We start from the raw sequence: 25,162 nt of genomic DNA on the forward strand, positions 1-25,162 counted from the left end.
AACTCTGCCTTGAGTTATGGGGGGGTCTCTGGTTCATGCATGAAAAGACGGGGTCACAGGCAGTCCAGGTCAGTGATTGCTGCTGGGGGCTCTTGATAGCCCCTTGTGGGATCGCTACATGACGGTTAGGGAACTTCCCTTTCAGTTTTTTTTTTTTAATCTTTTAGTGTTGGTAGAAATCCGTGGGATAATTAAAATAACCTGTTCCGTTTGTTCTTCTTGTAATGAACGCTGAGAAGGTGCCTGATGATAGCAGAGTTCATCTCCTGTGCCAGGGAGCTGCCTCGGCCTCTGAGGGATGGGGGGGGAGAAGCACCTGTACAGAGCCACTTTGAGGGGATGGGGCAATTATGCCTTTGCCCCTCCCCCTTTCTCTCCCATGCTATAGAGGGGGAAGGAGTATATGAGATTATTAAACTTCTAGGGAGGGGTGGGATAGGCCCCGTCTGTTTGTTTTGGGAAAGAGGATTTGAGAGCTTTGTGGCTTTTCTACAAATTTCCATTCTCAGACTTTTGACAAGGTCAGTGCCCTCCCCTCCCATGCTCTGGACACTTATTAACCCTCCCCCAGTTGGACCTTAATCCCTTCTGGTGGAGCCCAGTATAAACCCCCAGCTCCAGCGAGAGGAGGGAGAGAGCCTACGGCCGACGGTGCATTCTCCTTGCTCTCCGTTATGTGGAGGAAGGCCATGTCCCGTCTCTGCCTTCTCCTCCTCCTCCTCCTCCATGCAACGACACCAGAACCGTAAGTGTACAGATTTCTAACAGAGTCCATAGCAGAGCAGTGTGAGGTGAGGAGAGAAAGACCTGAAAATCCACCCATCCAGTCTCTATCACAATACTGCAGAGAGCTCTGGGATCAGCAGAACATAAGAACATGGGTCAGACCGAGGGTCCATCGAGCCCAGCATCCTGTTTCCAAAAGTGGCCAATCCAGGTCACAAGTATCTGGCAAGAAACCAAACATTAGACAGATCACAAGCTACTATTGCTTTTTAATTGCCATTATAACAGTTTATGGATTTAACCTCTAGGAACTTATCCAAATCTTTTTAAATCCAGTTACATTAACTACTCTAACCACATCCTCTGGCAATGAATTCCAGAGCTTAACTATGCACTGAGTGAAAAAGAATTTTCTACGATTTGTTTTAAATGACCTACTTCCTAACTTCATGGAATGCCCCCTGGTCCTTCTATTATCTGAAAGACTAAATAACCGATTTACATTAACTTGTTTAAGTCCTTTCATGATTTTGTCTCAGTCGTCTCTTCTCCAAGCTGAAAAGTCCTAACCTCTTTAGTCTTTCCTCATAGGGGAGTTGTTCCATTCCCCTTATCATTTTGGTTGCCCTTCTCTGTGCCTTCTCCATCGCAATTATATCTTTTTTGAGATGCGGCGACCAGAATTGTACACAGTATTCAAGGTGTGGTCTCACCATGGAGCGATACAGAGGCATTATGACATTTTCCGTTTTATTAACCATTCCCTTCCTAATAATTCCTAACATTCTGTTTGCTTTTTTGACTGCCGCAGCACACTGAGCCGACGATTTCAATGTGTTATCCACTATGACGCCTAGATCTCTTTCCTGGGTGGTAGCTCCTAATATGGAACCCGACATCGTGTAATTATAGCATGGGTTATTTTTCTCTATGGGCTGGATTTTAAATGCTCTGCGCGCCGGCGCGCGCAGAGCCCTGGGACGCGTAAGTCCCGGGGCTTTGTAAAAGGGGCGTGTCGGGGCGTGTCCTAGATGATGCGGCGTTGCGAGGGCGGGCCAGCAGCCCGCTGGCGCGCGCAGATTTACATCTACAACAAAGGTAAGGGGGGTTTAGATAGGGCCGGGGGGGGGGGGGGGGGGGGTTAGGTAGGGGAAGGGAAGGGAAGGTGGGGGGAGGGCGAAGGAAATCGTGCGCCGACCACGGATTTTATAAGATACGCGCAGCAATTTTATAAAATCCGGCCTAATGTGCATCACTTTGCACTTGTCCATGTTAAATTTCATCTGCCATTTGGATGCCCAATCTTCCAGTCTCACAATCACAATCCTCTTGAGATTTAACTACTCTGCATAATTTTGTGTCATCCGCAAATTTGACCACCCTATTCGTTGTACCCCTTTCCAGATCATTTATAAATATATTGAATCAACAATAAAGAATCCCCACACATCAATTCCTCACTAGGAGTTCCTCAGGGCTCCTCCTTGTCCCCAACCCTCTTCAACATTTACCTCCTACCCCTGTGTCAGCTACTAACGAACCTCAATCTAAAACACTGACGACGTTCAAATCCTGATCCCTATAACAGAGTCCATTGCAAAAACACTCAAGTTCTGGGCCAATTGCCTCCAAGAAATCAACTCCCTCCTCACTAAACTAAACCTGATACTCAATTCAGCTAAGACTGAACTCAGCAGATGACACAAAATTGTTCAGAGTAGTTAAATCACAAGCAGATTGTGATAAATTGCAGAAAGACCTTGTGAGACTGGAAGATTGGGCATCCAAATGGCAGATGAAATTTAATGTGGATAAGTGCAAGGTGATGCATATAGGGAAAAATAACCCATGCTATAATTACACAATGTTGGGTTCCATATTAGGTGCTACCACCCAGGAAAAAGATCTAGGGGTCATAGTGGATAATACATTGAAATCGTCGGCTCAGTGTGCTGCGGCAGTCAAAAAAGCAAACAGAATGTTGGGAATTATTAGGAAGGGAATGGTGAATAAAACGGAAAATGTCATAATGCCTCTGTATCGCTTCATGGTGAGACCACACCTTGAATACTTTGTACAATTCTGGTCGCCGCATCTCAAAAAAGATATAATTGTGATGGAGAAGGTACAGAGAAGGGCGACCAAAATGATAAGGAATGGAACAGCTCCCTATGAGGTAAGACTAAAGAGGTTAGGACTTTTCAGCTTGGAGAAGAGACGACTGAGGGGGGATATGATAGAGGTGTTTAAAATCATGAGAGGTCTAGAACGAGTAGATGTGAATCGGTTATTTACTCTTTCGGATAGTAGAAAGACTAGGGGGGACTCCATGAAGTTAGCATGGGGCACATTTAAAATTAATCGGAGAAAGTTCTTTTTTACTCAACGCACAATTAAACTCTGGAATTTGTTGCCAGAGGATGTGGTTAGTGCAGTTAATATAGCTGTGTTTAAATAAGGATTGGATAAGTTCTTGGAGGAGAAGTCCATTACCTGCTATTAAGTTCACCTAGAGAATAGCCACTGCCATTAGCAATGGTAACATGGAATAGACTTAGTGTTTGGGTACTTGCCAGGTTCTTGTGGCCTGGATTGGCCACTGTTGGAAGCAGGATGCTGGGCTTGATGGACCCTTGGTCTGACCCAGTATGGCATTTTCTTATGTTTTTATGTTCTTATCATCATCTCTCCGGACGACAGCAATGCCCCGCAAATGCCAATATCCAACTCCCTTGTCACCCAAGCAAGAGACCTGGGAGTATTAATCGACAACCGTCTGAATCTAAAACAATTCATCAATCACACAACCAAGGATTGCTTCTATAAACTGCAGGTACTAAAAAGAATTAAACCTCTACTGCACTTTCAAGACTTCAGAACTGTTCTCCAAGCCGTTTTAGTCTCCAAGATAGATTACTGCAACTCCATTTTGCTAGGTCTCCCAGCCTCCTCCACCAAACCTCTTCAGATGCTTCAAAACGCGGCAGCCAGAATCTTAACAAATATGTGCAGAAGAGACCACTTCACGCCCACCCTCAGAAATGTACACTGGCTACCAATCAGCTTTAGAATTTTACACAAGTCCCTCACCATCATCCACAAAACCATTCACAATCAAGCCCCCATTGATATTCAATTCCCACTCAGACTACACGCGTCCTCAAGACCTATCAGAGAAGCCTACAGAGGATCCCTGCGTGCCCCCCCCCCCAACTAAATCCTCCCATCATTTAACCACTAGAGAACGGGCCTTTTCTACAGCGGGACGAACCATATGGAACGCTATTCCCCCAGAGCTCAGACAGGAACCTTGCCTGTTGACATTTAGAAAAAGGCTCAAGACTTGGCTATTTAAACAGGCCTTTCCCTAAGCACAGAGCCGCCCTAGCTATCATGGCCGAACATTCAACACACTGTAAATAATTGTTATGGTTAACAAGTTACTCTCTGCTATGTTTTCCTCTTCCCCCAGTTCCATTACCCCTGTTTATTGTAACATTTTGCTTCTCTACACTATGTTAATAGCAAGGTTATAACCCCGGTTACTTGTAAACTGACATGATATGATCTGTATCATGAATGCCGGTATAAAAAAGCACTAAATAAATAAATATTAAAAAGCACCGGTCCAAGTACAGATCCCTGAGGCACTCCACTGTTTACCCTTTTCCACTGAGAAAACTGACCATTTAATCCTACTCTCTGTTTCCTGTCTTTTAACCAGTTTGAAATCCACGAAAGGACATCGCCTCCTATCCCATGACTTTTTAGTTTTTTTAGAAGCCTCTCATGTGGGACTTTGTCGAATGCCTTCTGAAAATCCAAATACACCTCATCTACCAGTTCACCATTCACCCCTTCAAAAGATGTAGGAGATTTGTCAGGCAAGACTTCCCTTGGGTAAATCCATCCTGGCTGTGTTCCATTAAACCATGTCTATCTAAATATTTTGTGATTTTATTCTTTATAACAGTTTTCATGATTTTTCCTGGCACTGAAGTCAGGCTCACCAGTCTATAGCTTCCCAGATCATCCCTGGATCCCTTTTTAAATATTGGGGTTACATTGGCCATCTTCCAGTCTTCAGGTACAATGGATGATTTTAATGATAGGTTGCAAATTTTTAATAATAGGTCTGAAATTTCATTTTTTAATTCTTTTAGAACCCTGGGGTGTATACCATCCGGTCCAGGTGATTTACTACTCTTCAGTTTGTCAATCAGGCCTACCACATCTTCTAGGTTCACCGTGATTTAGTTCAGTTGATCTGATTCATTATCCATGAAAACCTTCTCCGGAGCGGGCATCTCTCCAATATCCTCTTCAGTAAACACTGAAGCAAAGAAATTGTTTAATCATTCCATGATGGCCTTATCTTCTCTAAGTGCCCCTTTAACCCCCTGATTATCCAGCGGTCCAGCTGACTCCCTCACAGGCTTTCTGCTTCGGTTATATTTAAAAAAGATTTTACTGTGAATTTTTGCCTCTACGGCCAACTTCGTTTCAAATTCTCTCTTAGCCTGTCTTATCAATGTCTTACATTTAACTTGCCAACGTTTATGCATTATCCTATTTTCTTCTGTTGGATCCTTCTTCCAGTTTTTGAATGAAGATCTTTTGGCTAAAATAGCTTCTTTCACCTCACCTTTTAACTGCTCCTTTCAGTTTTTTTCTAACTATTTTCTCATTTTTCTCATTTTATCAAAGTGTCCCTTTTGAAAGTTTAGCACGAGAGCCTTGGATTTGCTTACTGTCCCCCTTCCAATCATTAAATCAAATGTGATCATATTATGATTACTATTGCCAAGCGGCCCCAGCACCATTACCTCTCTCACCAAATCCTGTGCTCCACTGAAAATTAGATCTAAAATTGCTCCCTCTCTCTTCAAGATGGGAGAATTAGATGCCAGACGTCTCTGAACCAATTGCTCCATAAAACTGTCATTTATTCCATCCAGGAACGTTATCTCTCTAGCGTGACCCGATGATACATTTATCCAGTCAATATTGGGGTAATTGAAGTCTCCCATTATTACCGCACTACCAATTTGGTTAGCTTCCCTAATTTCTCTGAGCATTTCACTGTCCGTCTCACCATCTTGACCAGGTGGACGGTAGTATACCCCTATCACTGTAGTCTTCCCCGACACACAAGGGATTTCTACCCATAAAGACTCAATTTTGTATTTAGTCTCATGCAGGATGTTTATCCCGTTGGATTCTATGCCATCCCGGACATAAAGCACTACACCGCCTCCTGGGTGCTCCTCTCTGTCATTGCGATATAATTTGTACCCCGGTATAGCACTGTCCGATTGGTTATCCTCCGTCCACCATGTCTCTGAGATGTCAATTAAGTCTATGTCATCATTCACTGCTATACATTCTAATTCTCCCATCTTACTTCTTAGACTTCTGGCATTAGCATACAAACATTTCAAAGTTTGTTTTTGTTTGTATTTTTATTCTGCTTTTTAATTGATAGGGATAAGTTAGAATTTTTTAGCTCAGGTGAGTTTTTAGTTACAGGCACTTGGACTACTTTTCTTATTATTGGAACCTCACTGTCGGGATGCCCTAATTCTAATGCATCATTAGTATCCTTTGAAGATACCTCTCTCCGAACCATGCGCTGCTGAGCGACTGTCTGCTTTCCCCTTTGTTCTAGTTTAAAAGCTGCTCTATCTCCTTTTTAAAGGTTAGCGCCAGCAGTCTGGTTCCACCCTGGTTAAGGTGGAGCCCATCCCTTCGGAAGAGACTCCCCCCTTCCCCAAAAGGTTCCCCAGTTCCTAACAAAACTGAATCCCTCTTCCTTGCACCATCGTCTCATCCACGCATTGAGACTCCGGAGCTCTGCCTGCCTCTGGGGACCTGCGCATGGAACAGGGAGCATTTCAGAGAATGCTACCCTGGAGGTTCTGGATTTAAGCTTTCTACCTAAGAGCCTAAATTTGGCTTCCAGAACCTCCCTCCCACATTTTCCTATGTCGTCGGTGCCCACATGTACCATGACAGCCGGCTCCTCCCCAGCACTATTTAAAATCGTATGTAGGTGACGTGTGAGGTCCGCCACCTTCGCACCAGGTAGGCAAGTTACCAGGCCATCCTCACGCCCACCAGCCACCCAGCTATCTACATTTCTAATAATCGAATCACCAACTATGACGGCCGACCTAACCCTTCCCTCCTGGGCAGAAGCCCTGGGAGACACATTCTTGGTGCGAGAGGACAGTGCACCACCTCAGGGATCAGCAGTAAATGACCCATTGTTGAGGTCTCTCTGGGAGGTTGATGGAAAGAAAGGTCTTGTATCCTGAGAAGCTCATCTCTGGACCTGGCATGAGCTCCTCTAGTAATGTTTACGTTGGATCCAGGGCTGTTTGCTTTGCTGTGAGCAGTGTTCAGCTGCTGTTGGTCAGTCACTGACCATGGCCCCCTCCTTACATGGGCAGAGGGGCTCTGGATCAGCCTGCGCTGTGATGACCAGTGGGGCAGGAGGCCCGTTCTGTTCTGATCCTGGCTCTGCATGATCTCTAATCAGATACTGTTCACAGGCAGCCCCAGTACCTGCTGCTGGTGCCATCCCTGCTCCGTGGCATGGAGGCACAGAAGATCTGTATCCTCTTCACACACCTGAATGAGACGCTGTCCCTGAAGCTGATGCTGGAATACAAGCAGGAGAACACAACACTGATCCAGGAGACCGTGAGCGACACAGATCTGTATCGGTGCCAGAACGTCCAGGTCAGCCTCGCACCCAAACCAGACGAGATTTATTTATTTAAAAGTGTTAATATGCCATGTTTACAACTGTCGCCATACATAATTAAAATAACATAAAATTGACACACTGTAAAACAATAAAAATATAAAGGACAAAAGCCTTACAGCCATGCTGTGGTCCTTAAGAATCTGGGGGCAGGGATCCATGTACAAATTTGTACTATTGAACACTGAAGTAAGGCAAGGGGACTTGATGGAAGTTGGAGAGAGATCTGAAGGCTAAAGAAAAAATAGATATGGTTTTAGACTTTATTTGAATTCCTTGTGCGATATTATCTGCCTTAAATAATCTGGGATGGAATTCCAGAGAGAAGGGCCGGCAACTGAGAAAGCGCATCTTCTGGGGATGTCGAGCCTGGCAAGATGAACAGAGGTTTTTATGGAGGAGGCGTAGATGCCTGCTAGGTTGATAAAAGCGAAGTAGTGTGCATAGCCAGGTCAAAGAATCATTATGTATTAGACTGAGTATGATGGAAAGAATTTTGCATTGTATTCTGCAGCAAACAAGAAGTCAATGTAAAATTGGGGTAATGAGGTCGTTTCGAGAGGCACCAGTTAGGATGCGCGCTGTGGTATTTTGAATTAACTGTAGAGGAGGAAGAGCATTATCATGGAGACCAAGGTAGAGGGCGTTAGAGTAGTCTATACCAGTAAAGATAAGAGATTATAACACTGTGTGGAAATCGTCAGCAAATATTAGAGGACGAAGATGTTTTAACATGTGAAGTTTGTAGAAGGAGTATTTAACAGTTGTAGAGATGTGTTGAGACATGGATAGACTTGAGTCTAAAATAACCCCAAGGTTTCGTGCTTTGGAAACTGTGGGAATGGATATGTCATCCAAAGACAGGTGTGATGGAGGATTGCAAGCAGATTGGGGGATTCTGGAAAGATGAAGACTTTCTGTTTTGGATGTATTCAGTTTAAGACGATTATGGGACAACCAGGTGTTAATGGTTTTGATATATAAGCATACGGTAGAAAGTGTGGTAGACCATGAAGAAGAGTAAGGTACATAAAACTGAAAGTCGTCAGCGTAAATTTAAAACTGAATACTAAGGCTATTGAGTCGATGGCATAGCGGTGTTAGAGAGAGAGGATCCTTGCAGAAGGGGTGGGCCAATGTTGATTTGATATGAACGGTTGGGTAAGTAAGAACGGAAGCAGTGTAGAACAGTGGATTGCAGCTGAGAGAGGAGAGAGATCCACCCTGTGCCACCTGCCCATTGCTGGGCATCTCTGCAAGGTGGAAGCTTGTGCCCTGATGTCTCCCACCCACCCCCAAAGCCCAGTGCAAAGCTGTGCTTTGGAGCCCGCCAGCGAGCATTGGCTTGGGGACTGAGTTGAAGAGCCAGATTTGTAACGTTTCCCTTCCAGTTACCGAGACCTGTGGCGCCCGAGGTGGTCTACGTCACTTTGGAAGCAAAAGGGGAGACGCTGCACTTGACAGGCAAGAAGTCTTTCCTCCTGCAGTCACCGGAGAGCCTGGTGTTCGTGCAGACAGACAAACCCATCTATAAGCCGGGCCAGGATGGTGAGTGGAGGGAGAGGGGGAGGGGTTCTCTAGGACAGGCGCATTCCCCACCTCACGCTTTCTCTCTCTTCCTTCAGTTCAGTTCCGAATTGTTGCTCTGGATGAAGATTTCCATCCTGTGAATGAGACGGTAAGAAGAGACCCTAAACTCCAGACTGGGGTTCATCATCCACTCACTACCCTCCCCCCCCCCCCCCCCCCCCCGCCACAGTCAGAGGGGAGAGGAAGGGAAACCCCCCCACACCAAGCAAAAGAAAAGGGAGCAAGTCCCTCAGGGTGGTGTCATCCACGTTACCTCCGTGAGTGCTGTGTAGGTGGCCAACTTTTACATACACCCTGACTGGATAGGGGGAGGGAAGAGAGTGTGCCTCTCCCCCTTATTTGCATAAATTTGCTCCTGTCCATGAACCTGCATTTGTACTGCATCCAGTCCCCGCTATTCACACAATCTCCTTCACACATGTCCACACATTCTTTCTCTTTCTCATTCACACTTATACACACTTCCCCTCATATGCTCTCTGTCACACAGACAAACACACACACACACACACACATTCTCTCCCACTCTCTCATACACACACATTCTCGCTCCCATTCACATACATGCTGTCTCGCATACACATGCTCATGCTCTGTTTTTCTCTCTCTCCCTCACACACACACACCTTCTCTTCCACTCTCTCATACACACACATTCTCACTCCCATTCACATACATGCTGTCTCTTATACACATGCTCATGCTCTGTTTCTCTCTCTCCCTCACACACTCACACACACACACACACACACACACACCTTCTCTTCCACTCTCTCATACACACACATTCTCGCTCCCATTCACATACATGCTGTCTCGTATACACATGCTCATGCTCTGTTTCTCTCTCTCCCACACACTCTCACACACACACACCTTCTCTTCCACTCTCTCATACACACACATTCTCGCTCCCATTCACATGCATGCTGTCTCGCATACACATGCTCATGCTCTGTTTCTCTCTCTCCCACACACTCTCACACACACACACACCTTCTCTTCCACTCTCTCATACACACACATTCTCGCTCCCATTCACATGCATGCTGTCTCGCATACACATGCTCATGCTCTGTTTCTCTCTCTCCCTCTCACACACACACACCCACACACCTTCTCTCCCACTCTCTCATACACACGCACCTTCTCTCCCACTCTCTCATACACACACATTCTCGCTCCCATTCACATACATGCTGTCTCGTATACACATGCTCATGCTCTTTTTCTATCTCTCCCTCACACACTCACACACATTCACACACACACACACACACACACACACACCTTCTCTCCCACTCTCTCATACACACACATTCTCGCTCCCATTCACATACATGCTGTCTCGCATATACATGCTCATGGTCTGTTTCTCTTTCTCCCTCACACACTCACACACATCCCTCACACCCAGGGAATCCTGCCATTGGCTGCACACCACTGTAACTGATTGGCCAAAGCATCAGCTCCTCACACCCAGGGGAGTGGAGAGATTGACAGGAACACTAAATGATAGCTTCCTTCCTCCTAGGGCCACGGGGATGGGGGATGATGGGGTCTGCCAGGTTGGGGATGGGTCAGTGTTGCTAACCGGTTATCTTTATAACCAGACACTACAATTAGTTTGAAAACTGGTCTGTCTGGTCCAAAATCGGACAATTGGTCACTCTAGTGGTGTAATGTTTGTTTTGTAAACCCCTTGGGAAGGGAGCATTGTCCATGTTACCCCAGCTTCTCGGGGTTGGAGTAGTACACGTTACTCCCTCGAGCTGGGTGAAGTGTGTGTGTGTGTGTGTGTAAGTCCCTCGGGTAGGTGTAGTCCATATTTCACCCGCAGAGTAATTTAATATATGTGTATGTGTAAGCTCCTCAGGATGGGCGTAGTGCCTGTATAAACTTTTTGGGATGGGCGTAGTGCCTGTGTAAAGCATACTCTGACACTACATGTAACAGTATATTTATCTCCCCTTTTTCTCACTCCCTAGTTTCACGAAGTCTTCATTGAGGTGAGTACAAGACTTAGCCAAACTTCCTTCTCAGGGACCCCTATTGCATTCCTGGACATCAGGGGAGAGGCTGGGCCAGGTGGAAACTGTAGAGCACCTAAGGCTGAAGCAAAAGAGCTTTATCTGAGGTGATTTTCTTCCACAGAGACACAAGAATCCATTGCAGGCAGGGGAGACTCCAGCAAAATGCAGAGAGCACAGGGGATGAAAATACCAGGAGACTCCAGCAAAATGCAGAGAGCGCAGGGGCTGAGAATACCAGAGGAGACTCCAGCCAAATGCAGAGAGTGCAGGGGCTGAAAATACCAGAGGAGACTCCAGCAAAATGCAGAGAGCACAGGGGCTGAGAATACCAGAGAGAGACTCCAGCAAAATGCAGAGAGCACAGGGGCTGAAAATACCAGAGGAGACTCCAGCAAAATGCAGAGAGCGCAGGGGCTGAAAATACCAGGGGAGACTCCAGCAAAATGCAGAGAGCGCAGGGGCTGAAAATACCAGAGGAGACTCCAGCAAAATGCAGAGAGCGCAGGGGATGAAAATACCAGAGGAGACTCCAGCAAAATGCAGAGAGCGCAGGGGATGAAAATACCAGGGGAGACTCCAGCAAAATGCAGAGAGCGTAGGGGATGAAAATACCAGGGGAGACTCCAGCAAAATGCAGAGAGCGCAGGGGATGAAAATACCAGGGGAGACTCCAGCAAAATGCAGAGAGCGCAGGGGCTGAGAATGCTGGGTCTTGAGCCCATTGTGGTTGAAATATTGGGCGTTTTCACTTGTTCCTTAAGAGGGAAGGAGTCTGTGGCAGAAGGCTGAGTGGTGCCTCTTTCTCTCCAGGATGCTCGACAGAATCGCATCGCACAGTGGCGCAATGTGTCCACGGACCATGGCATTGCTCAGCTTTCCTTGCGCCTTGTGTCCGAGCCTTTGCTGGGCACGTACAAAGTGGGAGTGCAGAGAGCCCAGGGGTCGAGAGTGGATCATCCCTTCAGCGTGGAGGAATATGGTGAGCGTGTGCTGACTGAGCCTCCCCCTTATAAATAATCTAATTATGCCTACCATGGTATTGTACAAATGTGTGTCTAGTAAGGTGCTGTGTGCACTCTGGGCTGTAGCAGCCTCTGGTGGCTACCGTGAGATGTTCATCGTTACCCCTGCTGTACCCAGTAAGGAAATGAACCTTTGGTGTCTCTCTCTCTCGCTCTAGTGCTGCCCAAGTATGAGGTTGTGGTAAAGGTTCCTCCCACCATTACTGTCCTGGACCAGGAGCTGCCAGTGTCCGTCTGTGGCGTGTAAGCAACCATCAACATTTGTGGCAAGCCCTTACCCCTGACCCCTGTGCGTGGCCCTTCTCCTCCTGTTTCTTCCTGTGGCTATTAAAGTCCGATTTCTTTCTGCCGACGGGCACAGCCCTTCTCCAGCTGCACGTGCCTGCCTCACTTCACAGTCACGCAGCAGTCGCACCAGGGTCACGCTCGGCCCGCTGAGGCAGGCGTTGCCATCCGAGGAGCGAAGGCACCTCGTGGTGACTGCCCTGGCAGCTTTCTACCTCCTTGCTTCTTATTTTAAAGAGGCAGTAAACGCCAGTAGCAGGTCTCACCAGTGACAGCAGGATCCAACACATGGCTCGGTCACAAGGTGCAGATGAAGGGCACTGGTGCATCCTGGAGCATAGATCTGTTATTCATAAAATGCCAGCTTATACATTTTGAGAGCCATTCCTTTTAATTTACAAGCTTTGGTGCCTATATCCTTCCTCTCTAGAAAGTATCCCACCTTTAATGGGTTCTAGAATGAGGTATTTGCCTTGTAGACTGGGTCACACAGGCAAACTAAGAAAATGACAACACTAGCTATGTCTTATGTGAAACAATGAAAAGCTGTATCTTCTGTGCACACTTATGAGAGTGCTGGGGCAACAAACAAGCAGACTCTCTCTCTGTTCAGCAGTCCCGCCCAACCCACCTTGCATCTGTATATTATGTACTTGGCTAGAGCATGCTCAGAAGGGATCTCTCTGTCTACTAACTTTCCTGAAATATTGCCAAGCTACTGATAAGAAAAACGTACTGCGCATGTTTTCTGGACCACTTTGAATCGCCATCTTGTACAGACATTTTCTCTCACATGTGTGTGACCACTAGTTCTTGCATTTTCTTTAAACCTAACACATTCTATAAAACACTCTAAAATAATAATCAGAAGCCAGCATATATCTCAGATCTTCACTAGTGTGCCCCAAAAGCTAAAAGGTGTATCCATAAAATGTCCATAAAATGTCCAGTTTATAATAATACTGGACAGTTGCCAGGTGTTTCAGCTTCAACCTTTTGTTCTGCGCTTAACTTTTAATCTGCTAGCTGGCTTACAGAAAGTAATGGTCTTATACTTTTAATTAAGTCATATCTCTATTTTGTGTTCAGTATCTATCTACTCATGACCTTCAAGCTTACAGACTTCAAGTTATTTTTATTTATTTAAAGGTTTTTATATACCGATTGCCGTTTGCACATCATATCGGTTTACAGATAACATATAACATGATAGAGAAAATACATGGAACGATTTGGTTACATGGTATGTTAGAGAAAAGGGAAGGGTAGCTAACAGCCCACAATCCTGAAATTTCTTTAAGCAGTGCTGTGTGTCTGTGTCCATGACCTATCTGTGTGCTGAACCTGTACACAATAACGTCTGCTTCTCATATCCTCATGCACCATTTTAAGAAAGTACTTTTACTAACCTCTGATCATACTTGCAAACATATTTGGGGCCTGTTTGATTCCTATCCCATAATCTTCTGCTATCGCCTCACACTAACACACCACCCTAATTCTGTTGCTCACCTCAAACTCTCACATTTCTCTGACCTTGAATACTTTTCTTTCAGTTTATCTGAAGTCTTTCTTCACTCTTTTAGTTGCTTTTAGTTCAGGATGTAGAGCGAGAGTGCTGTACTGACCTCCTCTCTTCCCCCTTGCTGGCAGCTACACTTATAGGAAGCCGGTCCCAGGCCTCATCAATGTCACCGTCTGCAGGAAGTTTCAGCAGTCAAGCTATGGCTCCAGCTGTCAGTCTGAAGAGTATGACGCTGTGTGCGAGAAGTACAGCAGGAAGGTAAGTCTCTGATGGTGAGAGGCATGACAGAGGATGACAGGAGACAGCAGGGACTGTGCAGGAAGAGCGAGTGGCCTTGCTTCCCCTCTGCTGTCAGACAGCTCACTGTATGAACTCTGACAGGACTCATCTCTGCTCTTCCATTCCGCCCCTGGTTTTAGGCTGATGGAAACGGCTGCTTCTCAGAGGTGGTGAATACCAAACTCTTCCAGATGAAACGTTCAGGTTACGAGATGAAGCTGAGGGTTGCAGCCAGCATAACAGAGGAGGGCACTGGTAAAGCCAAGCGATCTCACTTCTCCTCCCACACCCGTCTCTGACTGCTCTGGGAGCGGCCCTACTGGATATTGTGTCAACCCTGACATTGCACACACACGAGAAGAGATGGGGCCCGTGCACACGCGCACACTCACATCTTATCGCACCATTGAATTAAGTTAACCCCTTGCTCCCAGGCTCAGCTTGGGTGCAGTGAATCATTTCTCCCTTCTTGCTCTTTCAGATCTGGTGCTGAGCGGGGAGGGCACCAGTGGCATCAGCAGCACCATTGCCAAGGTCTCCTTCCAGGAGGTGGATGCACATTTTAAGAGAGGGATCCCGCTATATGGACAGGTGGGTGAGTAGTGGTTTAACAGGCTACAGCATTCCCTCTAATTTCTGAGACCCTGGGGTCAACCATAGGGATCCTGACGGCTTCCTGTCTCAAGTCTTAATGCAGTGTTTTCTGCTGGCTGCTGACCCTCTGAAAGTCACTACTCCCTCTCTCAGAAATACAAAAATGACTCTTGTACATGGCCCGGGTTTTCCACTAACCTTTCATGTCTTACTCTGAGCCTTTATGTGTCCTCCAATCATGTCCCTCTACCATGTCTACCCAACATATAGCAGGACATGATGCAGCAAGCCCTTAATACACCCTCCATGATCTGGGGGAAGCCTCACGAGCCATGGCCCAATCCACACCAAGGGACATCGTCTCCTCGGTATCTGGACACCACGAGCAGCTCCCTCAGGCATATCAAGGGTCAGTGAATGACCATGTGGGGCAGCACGTGCTCTGCTCGTCCGTCTATCATTACCTTGTGTGTCCTGGTCACAGCACAATGTTCTCTCCATGCAGGTGAGGTTGGAGGATGCAGCTGGAAATCCCATAGAAAATGAAACTGTGACCATCTACATGGATTTCAAAACGAATGTGAGCGTCACCACAGACGAGGATGGGAAGGCTTCATTCTCCATGGACACAACCCATGTCCAGGAGTCCTATATAAACCTCAGAGTAAGTCCCTGTGTCTCCCATTCCCCATGGTCAAGACCCATGTCCAGGACTCCTATATAAACCTCAGGGTAAGTCTCCTGTGTCTCCCGTTCTCTATGGTCAAGACCCATGTTAAGGACTCCTATATAAACCTATGGGTAAGTCCCTGTATCTCCCATTCTCCATGGTCAAGACCCATGTCCAGGACTCCTATATAATTCTCAGGGTAACTCCCTGTGTCTCCCATTCTCCATGGTCAAGACCCATGTCCAGGAGTCCTATATAAACCTCAGGGTAAGTCCCCTGTGTCTCCCGTTCTCTATGGTCAAGACCCATGTCCAGGACTCCTATATAATCCTCAGGGTAACTCCCTGTGTCTCCCATTCTCCATGGTCAAGACCCATGTCCATGACTCCTATATAAACCTATGGGTAAGTCCCTGTGTCTCCCGTTCTCCATGGTCAAGACCCATGTCCAGAAGTCCTATATAATCCTCAGGGTAAATCCCTGTGTCTCCCATTTTCCATGTTCAAGACCCATGTCCAGGATTCCTATATAATCCTCACTTTACCTCCTCTCCCCTATCTCAAGCCCGATTACCTCATTCTTTTGTTACGAGTATGCCTTGTAAACCCCATTTAACCTAACCGCCTCAACCCAACCCCTGTATAATTCCTCTCTGCCATCTATTCTATATAATCATGCTTACATTGAATTATCTTTCCCATTATAATCTGTTAACTATATAGCATATCGTGTTAACTGTTCAAATGTCGTTCATGGTTTACATTATTTACTTCCACTGTTTAATTTGTTCTCTGTAAAGCCTGTTGCAGTTTTAGTTATTTGTGAACCGAGATGATGTTCCCAACGTATCCCGGTATATAAAAACACCTAAATAAATAAATAAATAAATAAATAGGGTAACTCCCTGTGTCTCCCATTCTCCATGGTCAAGACCCATGTCCAGGAGTCCTATATAAACCTCAGTGTAAGTCCCCTGTGTCTCCCGTTCTCTATGGTCAAGACCCATGTCCAGGACTCCTATATAATCCTCAGGGTAACTCCCTGTGTCTCCCATTCTCCATGGTCAAGACCCATGTCCATGACTCCTATATAAACCTATGGGTAAGTCCCTGTGTCTCCCGTTCTCCATGGTCAAGACCCATGTCCAGAAGTCCTATATAATCCTCAGGGTAAATCCCTGTGTCTCCCATTTTCCATGTTCAAGACCCATGTCCAGGATTCCTATATAATCCTCAGGGTAACTCCCTGTGTCTCCCATTCTCCATGGTCAAGACCCATGTCCAGGAGTCCTATATAAACCTCAGGGTAAGTCCCCTGTGTCTCCCGTTCTCTATGGTCAAGACCCATGTCCAGGACTCCTATATAATCCTCAGGGTAACTCCCTGTGTCTCCCATTCTCCATGGTCAAGACCCATGTCCATGACTCCTATATAAACCTATGGGTAAGTCCCTGTGTCTCCCATTCTCCATGGTCAAGACCCATGTCCAGAAGTCCTATATAATCCTCAGGGTAAATCCCTGTGTCTCCCATTCTCCATGTTCAGGACCCATGTCCAGGACTCCTATATAATCCTCAGGGTAAGTCACTGTGTCTCCCGTTCTCCATGGTCAAGACCCATGTCCAGGACTCCTATATAATCCTCAGGGTAAGTCACTGTGTCTCCCATTCTCCATGTTCAAGACCCATGTCCAGGACTCCTATATAATCCTCAGGGTAAGTCCCCTGTGTCTCCCGTTGTCCATGGTCAAGACCCATGTCCAGGACTCCTATATAATCCTCAGGGTAAGTCACTGTGTCTCCCATTCTCCATGTTCAAGACCCATGTCCAGGACTCCTATATAATCCTCAGGGTAAGTCACTGTGTCTCCCGTTCTCCATGGTCAAGACCCATGTCCAGGACTCCTATATAATCCTCAGGGTAAGTCACTGTGTCTCCCGTTCTCCATGGTCAAGACCCATGTCCAGGACTCCTATATAATCCTCAGGCTAAGTCACTGTGTCTCCCGTTCTCCATGGTCAAGACCCATGTCCAGGACTCCTATATAATCCTCAGGGTAAGTCACTGTGTCTCCCGTTCTCCATGGTCAAGACCCATGTCCAGGACTCCTATATAATCCTCAGGGTAAATCACTGTGTCTCCCGTTCTCCATGGTCAAGACCCATGTCCAGGACTCCTATATAATCCGCAGGGTAAGTCACTGTGTCTCCCGTTCTCCATGGTCAAGACCCATGTCCAGGACTCCTATATAATCCTCAGGGTAAGTCACTGTGTCTCCCATTCTCCATGGTCAAGACCCATGTCCAGGACTCCTATATAATCCTCAGGCTAAGTCACTGTGTCTCCCGTTCTCCATGGTCAAGACCCATGTCCAGGACTCCTATATAATCCTCAGGGTAAGTCACTGTGTCTCCCGTTCTCCATGGTCAAGACCCATGTCCAGGACTCCTATATAATCCTCAGGCTAAGTCACTGTGTCTCCCGTTCTCCATGGTCAAGACCCATGTCCAGGACTCCTATATAATCCGCAGGGTAAGTCACTGTGTCTCCCGTTCTCCATGGTCAAGACCCATGTCCAGGACTCCTATATAATCCTCAGGGTAAGTCACTGTGTCTCCCATTCTCCATGTTCAAGACCCATGTCCAGGACTCCTATATAATCCTCAGGGTAAGTCACTGTGCTTCTTGTTTGGTCAGGGACCGCTGCCATTGATCATGGGTTTGATGCCTGGTGGGGCTTTAGTGAAATGTTTTCGTTGTTGTTCTCAGGCCACGTACAAATCCTTCCCAACCTGTTACCGGCATAACTGGATCCAGCCCTCCTACGAAGATGCCAACCAGCAAGTAAAACAGTTCTACTCCTACAGCCAGAGCTTCCTGAAGATCCAGCCCGTCCACCACCCGCTGCCCTGCGAGCACCAGGAAGAGCTGACGGTGCACTATGTGCTCTCTCCTGAGGGGCTCAAGCAGGCCACAGAGGCCGTCATCCACTACCTGGTGAGTGCATGCCTGTGGGATCAGGGGGTTCCTGTCCTGTGCACCCACTGCAAATTAATGCAGAAGTGAAAAGTACAGCTCCCTGCATGTCCTGGCTGCATCTCTTTAGCTGAGCCTGGGTGAGGTGGCTGCCCTCTGATCCGTTCCGCTGCAGCCCCCCTGCTCTTGCTCGATGTTTGGACTGAGCTGGCCACCTGAAAGCGAAGGGAGAAAGGATGGGCCTGTGAAACTTTACAGGTGGAGCCACGGCACCGGCATATGAGCTGATTTGCGAGGCATTTTTGGGAAAGAGGCTGTGTTATAACTCTTGAAAGCAGTTGGAGAAGTGGCGATCGAAAACGAGGTTTCTTCGTCCTCATTTGAGTTTTTCGATTTTGTTTTATTAAGGTCTTCCATTCCATCACTTCTCAACCCATGGGTGCACGCATGATCTCATGAGGTCTCATCAGACCCAAGCAAGTGCAGAAAAATTCCTCCCTGCTTTTATTGTTACATAAATGAGTTTTCCAGGTCTCACGGGGTTCTCTCCTTCACATCTGTTCGCTATGCTGTGACCTGTGTGTGAGTTTTCAGTGCTCAGAGACCTCATCTCTGCATACTGAGTACACGAGCCCTCTTGCAGTCTGTAACGGATCACATTTGGGGGTAGTTCCACATTCCCTTTGTGATCTGAGTGTGTCACCACTTGTGCAAAGGGTGGAAGGGTCTGTGGAGATAAACCAGAGCAAGGAGTGTGCAAAGCACTATCCCTGTCCATCTCGTCCTCTTCCTCTCTGACCAGAATCTCTGTCCCTGCACAGGTCATGGCGAAGGGCAGCATCGTCTGGACAGGGAAGCATACAGTCAGCGTGGGGGAGAACAGCGGTGAGTTCCCTAGCGCACAGCACAGACAGGCGATAGCTCAGCCATGCAGGAAGAACGCTTTACTTACTGTAAATATTTTTGAAAGTGGATTAAAATGTCATTTGCTTTTCCAGGCACCAGTATGACCACCTCCCTGCTGCTCCCAGTCAGCTCGAAGATTGCCCCTCTTGCCAGGTTACTGGTGTTCACCGTCCTCCCCAGTGGCGAAACTATCGCCGACACAGTGACCCTGAAGATCGCCAAGTGCTTCACGAACAGAGTGAGTGTAGCCCATCCGCTGGCCATGCTGCCCAGTGCCACTCTGTTGGCTAAATGCAGCTAAAACCCTTCGTTTTGTAGCTGTTTGGTGACCTTTGTACTACAGGTGTGTCTCCTGTGGGTGGCCTAACCTTCTTTGTAGCGATGCTGGACGAACGCAGGGCTGTGTGCATTCAGGTTCAAGCCCCTTCCCAAAGTGCTTACAGCCTAAGCTAGCACCTGAGGGCAGTGCAGGGTGAAGTGACTTCTCCCAGGTCACGAGGAGCAGCAGTGGCAGATTCCCGATTGTAATCTGCTTTCTAGTGCCTGAAAGGTGGTGGAGAGCTGGCAACTTCCCAAAGCAGATTTAATCCCTGGGTAATACATAATGCAATGTCCTCAATGGCCAAGAGATGGTGCACAGGTTTAACACTCGAGCTAATTCCTACAGGCTGATGCAGTAATCTGAGTTGGGTTCCAGAGCACAGGTTTAACACTCGAGCTAATTCCTACAGGCCGATGCAATAATCTGAGCTGGATTCCAGAGCTCAGGTTTAACACTCGAGCTAATTCCTACAGGCCGATGCAATAATCTGAGCTGGGTTCCAGAGCTCAGGTTTAACACTCTAGCTAATTCCTACAGGCCGATGCAATAATCTGAGCTGGGTTCCAGAGCTCAGGTTTAACACTCTAGCTAATTCCTACAGGCCGATGCAGTAATCTGAGCTGGGTTCCAGAGCTCAGGTTTAACACTCGAGCTAATTCCTACAGGCCGATGCAATAATCTGAGCTGGGTTCCAGAGCACAGTTTTAACACTCGAGCTAATTCCTACAGGCCGATAAAGTAATCTGAGCTGGGTTCCAGAGCACAGTTTGAACACTCGAGCTAATTCCTACAGGCCGATGCAATAATCTGAGCTGGGTTCCAGTGCTCAGGTTTAACACTCGAGCTAATTCCTACAGGCCGATAAAGTAATTTGAGCTGGGTTCCAGAGCACAGTTTTAACACTCAAGCTAATTCCTACAGGCCGATGCAATAATCTGAGCTGGGTTCCAGAGCACAGTTTGAACACTCAAACTAATTCCTACAGGCCAATGCAATAATCTGAGCTGGGTTCCAGAGCACAGTTTTAACACTTGAGTTAATTCCTTCAGGCCGATGCAATAATCTGAACTGGGTTCAGAGCTCAGGTTTAACACTCGAGCTAATTCCTACAGGCCGATGCAGTAATCTGAGCTGGGTTCCAGAGCACAGTTTTAACACTCGAGCTAATTCCTACAGGCCGATGCAGTAATCTGAGCTGGGTTCCAGAGCACAGTTTTAACACTCGAGCTAATTCCTACAGGCCGATGCACTAATCTGAGCTGGGTTCCAGAGCTCAAGTTTAACACTCGAGCTAATTCCTACAGGCCGATGCAGTAATCTGAGCTGGGTTCCAGAGCACAGTTTTAACACTCGAGCTAATTCCTACAGGCCGATGCACTAATCTGAGCTGGGTTCCAGAGCTCAGGTTTAACACTCGAGCTAATTCCTTCAGGCCGATGCAGTAATCTAATGCTATGCTAATGTAACTGGAGTTAAAAAAAAGTGCCAAACTTTAAAATGTGCATTTGGCACAGACTGAATGCACATTTTAACTCAGGAATGGAGGGGGGAACTGTCTCTGACAGCTGCGGTTGCCACAAGGCCAGATAACTACCACTTTATCTGTCTATCTGGCATGGGTCACTGGTACTTAGCCGGATAAGTCTGTAGTTATCTGCGGACATTTTTAAACAGTTCTTAAAATGTTTACCCCCTTTTTCAGGGCTTTTGAGTGCCAGCCTAGTAATGCTGGAAACTTAATTCTGACTGTGAACTAAAGTTAAATTTCCAGCGCTATAAAATGCTCGCTGGCCAGACGCAGTCTGTCTGCAAGCTTTGCCCGTTGAAGTACAAGCAGAAAGGTGCATCAGCCCACTAGTTTGTTAAAATGTTTATTTTAATTTTGTTTTATCTAAATGAAATATTCAGTTGTTTTATTGAAAATAAAATAACCCCTTCCCCAGCCTCTGAAAAGAAATCCAGTGTGTGCTGTGTGAATGGAAGATAATTCCCAGTCGCCCAGGTCAGAGGTGGCTGAGAGAACAGAAGAAGCACTGCAGTAACTCTAAGAGCACTCATCTCCCGCTTCCTCTCTCCTCAGGTCTCCCTGCAGTTCTCCGTAGCAGAGGGCCTCCCCGGCTCTTCTGCCTCCCTCCTGCTAGAGGCCACCCCGCATTCTCTCTGTGCGGTGCGCGCTGTGGATAAGAGTGTCCTGCTCATGAAACCAGAGGCGGAGCTCTCTGCGGACTCGGTGAGAGATACTGCATGCAGCTTTTACCTCCTTCCCCATGATGCTCATAAGTATTTTCTGCAGCTCACATGGACTGCTCTCACTCAAGGCATCCCCTTAGCACTCTACCTTTTATTAAGCCTTAATCCTATCCTCCCTGCCTTCCCCCTCTCCAGCTGGTGCTAGGCCATATAACCATCCCCTTTCACTTAAATCTACCCTGTTATATACTTTAAGCCAATATACAGTTGATTATGTACTTATTATGTTACTACCACTTTACACTGTTGCTACCCTGTTTTATTTATTTATTGTTTGTTTTTTTTCCAAGTTGCTTGTACCTTGTTCTCTGTAAGACATAGTTCATGTCATCTGTAAGTTGTTTGAAATGTAAACCGAAGTGATTAGTAACCCTGTTACCTGAACTCTGGTATAGAAAAAGCCTTAAATAAATAAATAAATAAATAAATAAATAAATAAATAAATAGGTAGAGTCCAGAAAGAGGCTGACCAGGGCCTGAGGCGTTCTTACCGCTGTAAGAAGGTCTGAGCTCCAGGTTCCTCAATGTGTGGACTGTTAGCCAAATTATAAAGAGGCGTTCCTGGCAGCATGTTTACCCCGGGGCACTAAAAGAATGGATGGAAGCTGATTTTTCACTCTACTTGTGCTCTTTACCCCACCGGGCCGCAGGTGCACAATGCTCTGACTCTTTTACCCCCGCTGGGTGTCAGTTGCACATTGCTCTGACACATTTACCCCCGCTGGGGGCCAAGTGCACAATGCTCTGACACTTTTACCCCCTCCGGGTGTCAGGTGCACAATGCTCTGACACTTTTACCCCTGCAGGGTGTCAGGTGCACAATGCTCTGACACTTTTACCCCCGCTGGGTGTCAGGTGCACAATGCTCTGACACTTTTACCCCCTCCGGGTGTCAGGTGCACAATACTCTGACACTTTTACCCCTGCAGGGTGTCAGGTGCACAATGCTCTGACACTTTTACCCCCGCTGGGTGTCAGGTGCACAATGCTCTGACACTTTTACCCCTGCAGGGTGTCAGGTGCACAATGCTCTGACACTTTTACCCTCTCCAGGTGTCAGGTGCACAATGCTCTGACACTTTTACTCCTGCAGGGTGTCAGGTGCACAATGCTCTGACACTTTTACTCCTGCAGGGTGTCAGGTACACAATGCTCTGACACTTTTACCCCCTCCGGGTGTCAGGTGCACAATACTCTGACACTTTTACCCCTGCAGGGTGTCAGGTGCACAATACTCTGACACTTTTACCCCCGCTGGGTGTCAGGTGCACAATGCTCTGACACTTTTACCCCCTCCGGGTGTCAGGTGCACAATGCTCTGACACTTTTACCCTCTCCAGGTGTCAGGTGCACAATGCTCTGACACTTTTACTCCTGCAGGGTGTCAGGTGCACAATGCTCTGACACTTTTACCCCTGCAGGGTGTCAGGTGCACAATGCTCTGACACTTTTACCCCTGCAGGGTGTCAGGTGCACAATACTTTGCCACTTTTACCCCTGCAAGGTGTCAGGTGCAGAATGATTTGACACTTTTACCCCTGCTGGGTGTCAGGTGCACAATGCTTTGACAATTTTACCCCCTCCGGGTGTCAGGTGCAGAATGCTTTGACACCTTTACTCCCGCTGGGTGTCAGGTGCACAATGCTCTGGCACGTTTACCCCTCCGGGTGTCAGGTGCATAATGCTCTGATACTTTTACTCCCGCTGGGTGTCAGGTGCACAATGCTCTGATACTTTTACCCCTGCAGGGTGTCAGGTGCACAATGCTTTGACACTTTTACCCCCTCCAGGTGTCAGGTGCAGAATGATTTGACACTTTTATCCCTGCCAGGTGTTAGTTGCACAATGCTCTGATACTTTTACCTCCGCTGGGTGTCAGGTGCACAATGCTCTGATACTTTTACTCCCGCTGGTTGTCAGGTGCACAATGCTCTGATACTTTTACCCCCGCTGGGTGTCAGGTGCACAATGCTCTGATACTTTTACTCCCGCTGGGTGTCAGGTGCACAATGCTCTGATACTTTTACCCCTGCAGGGTGTCAGGTGCACAATGCTTTGACACTTTTACCCCCTCCAGGTGTCAGGTGCAGAATGATTTGACACTTTTATCCCTGCCAGGTGTTAGTTGCACAATGCTCTGATACTTTTACCCCCGCTGGGTGTCAGGTGCACAATGCTCTGATACTTTTACTCCCGCTGGGTGTCAGGTGCACAATGCTCTGATACTTTTACCCCCGCTGGGTGTCAGGTGCACAATGCTCTGATACGTTTACCCCCGCTGGGTGTCAGGTGCACAAACTCTGATACCTTTACCCCCGCTGGGTGTCAGGTGCACAATGCTCTGACACTTTTACCCCCGCTGGGTGTCAGGTGCACAATGCTCTGATACCTTTACCCCCGCTGGGTGTCAGGTGCACAAACTCTGATACCTTTACCCCCGCTGGGTGTCAGGTGCACAATGCTCTGATACTTTTACTCCCGCTGGGTGTCAGGTGCACAATGCTCTGATACTTTTACCCCCGCTGGGTGTCAGGTGCACAATGCTCTGATACTTTTACTCCCGCTGGGTGTCAGGTGCACAATGCTCTGATACTTTTACCTCCGCTGGGTGTCAGGTGCACAATGCTCTGATACTTTTACTCCCGCTGGGTGTCAGGTGCACAATGCTCTGATGCTTTTAGCATGTGGACTTTACGTTTGCTGATTTACAAACTGAACAATAACCATTGTTTTTTCTTTTGCTAATTTCCAAATGATGTGGGCCATTCAGAGTGGATTTCTCTGTCCCGCTAGCACTGCAGGGTCATTTTTAAAGGTGATTGACCTCTACTGAGGGTGGGGACCGGGGTTACAGAAGTACCTGCGAGGATCTGAAAATGAAATCGCCATGCATTCCCCTCCCCCCCTCAGACACTTCCCTTCTGCCTGTTGGCTACCTCTGGCCACCTGCTGGAACTCGGTGGCTGAAGGCATCCACTGAGAGGAGGGCAGTATTCAGCTGCTTAGTCACCCGGGTGACTTCTTAGTGCTATTGTCCTCTTCAGGAACTTTATCCAGAACTGTGGTGCTGGTGTAGAGCGTGCAGCTACTTCCATGCAGACTCTGCACCAGTTCTGAAAGACTCCGTCATGCGTGTTCTTTCCCAGATTATGATCCTGACTTAATATGAATCTGTGGTGCTCTCGATATTTAGAACTGGTGGTATCTCTCTTTTTA

At 47.2% G+C, this 25,162-nt stretch overlaps 1 protein-coding gene across 2 annotated transcripts in view; it reads left to right on the forward strand.

The window, feature by feature from the left end:
• The first annotated feature begins 596 nt into the window (after nt 1-596).
• Nucleotides 597-25,162, forward strand: part of A2M (alpha-2-macroglobulin) — a 52,095-nt gene continuing 27,529 nt past the window's right edge. For both annotated transcript variants that reach the window (XM_029580500.1, XM_029580501.1), the window contains exons 1-15: nt 597-745; nt 7,281-7,470; nt 8,887-9,043; nt 9,121-9,173; nt 11,074-11,094; nt 11,929-12,097; nt 12,299-12,383; nt 14,079-14,208; nt 14,370-14,484; nt 14,711-14,820; nt 15,329-15,487; nt 18,262-18,489; nt 19,290-19,353; nt 19,467-19,612; nt 21,777-21,926. In XM_029580500.1, the coding sequence (XP_029436360.1) occupies nt 675-745; nt 7,281-7,470; nt 8,887-9,043; nt 9,121-9,173; nt 11,074-11,094; nt 11,929-12,097; nt 12,299-12,383; nt 14,079-14,208; nt 14,370-14,484; nt 14,711-14,820; nt 15,329-15,487; nt 18,262-18,489; nt 19,290-19,353; nt 19,467-19,612; nt 21,777-21,926 (1,848 nt within the window). In that variant the 5' untranslated portion in view covers nt 597-674. The remainder of the gene's footprint in view (nt 746-7,280; nt 7,471-8,886; nt 9,044-9,120; nt 9,174-11,073; nt 11,095-11,928; nt 12,098-12,298; nt 12,384-14,078; nt 14,209-14,369; nt 14,485-14,710; nt 14,821-15,328; nt 15,488-18,261; nt 18,490-19,289; nt 19,354-19,466; nt 19,613-21,776; nt 21,927-25,162) is intronic.

Source organism: Rhinatrema bivittatum, chromosome 16 (assembly GCF_901001135.1).
Source record: "Rhinatrema bivittatum chromosome 16, aRhiBiv1.1, whole genome shotgun sequence".
Classification (NCBI taxonomy): domain Eukaryota; kingdom Metazoa; phylum Chordata; class Amphibia; order Gymnophiona; family Rhinatrematidae; genus Rhinatrema; species Rhinatrema bivittatum.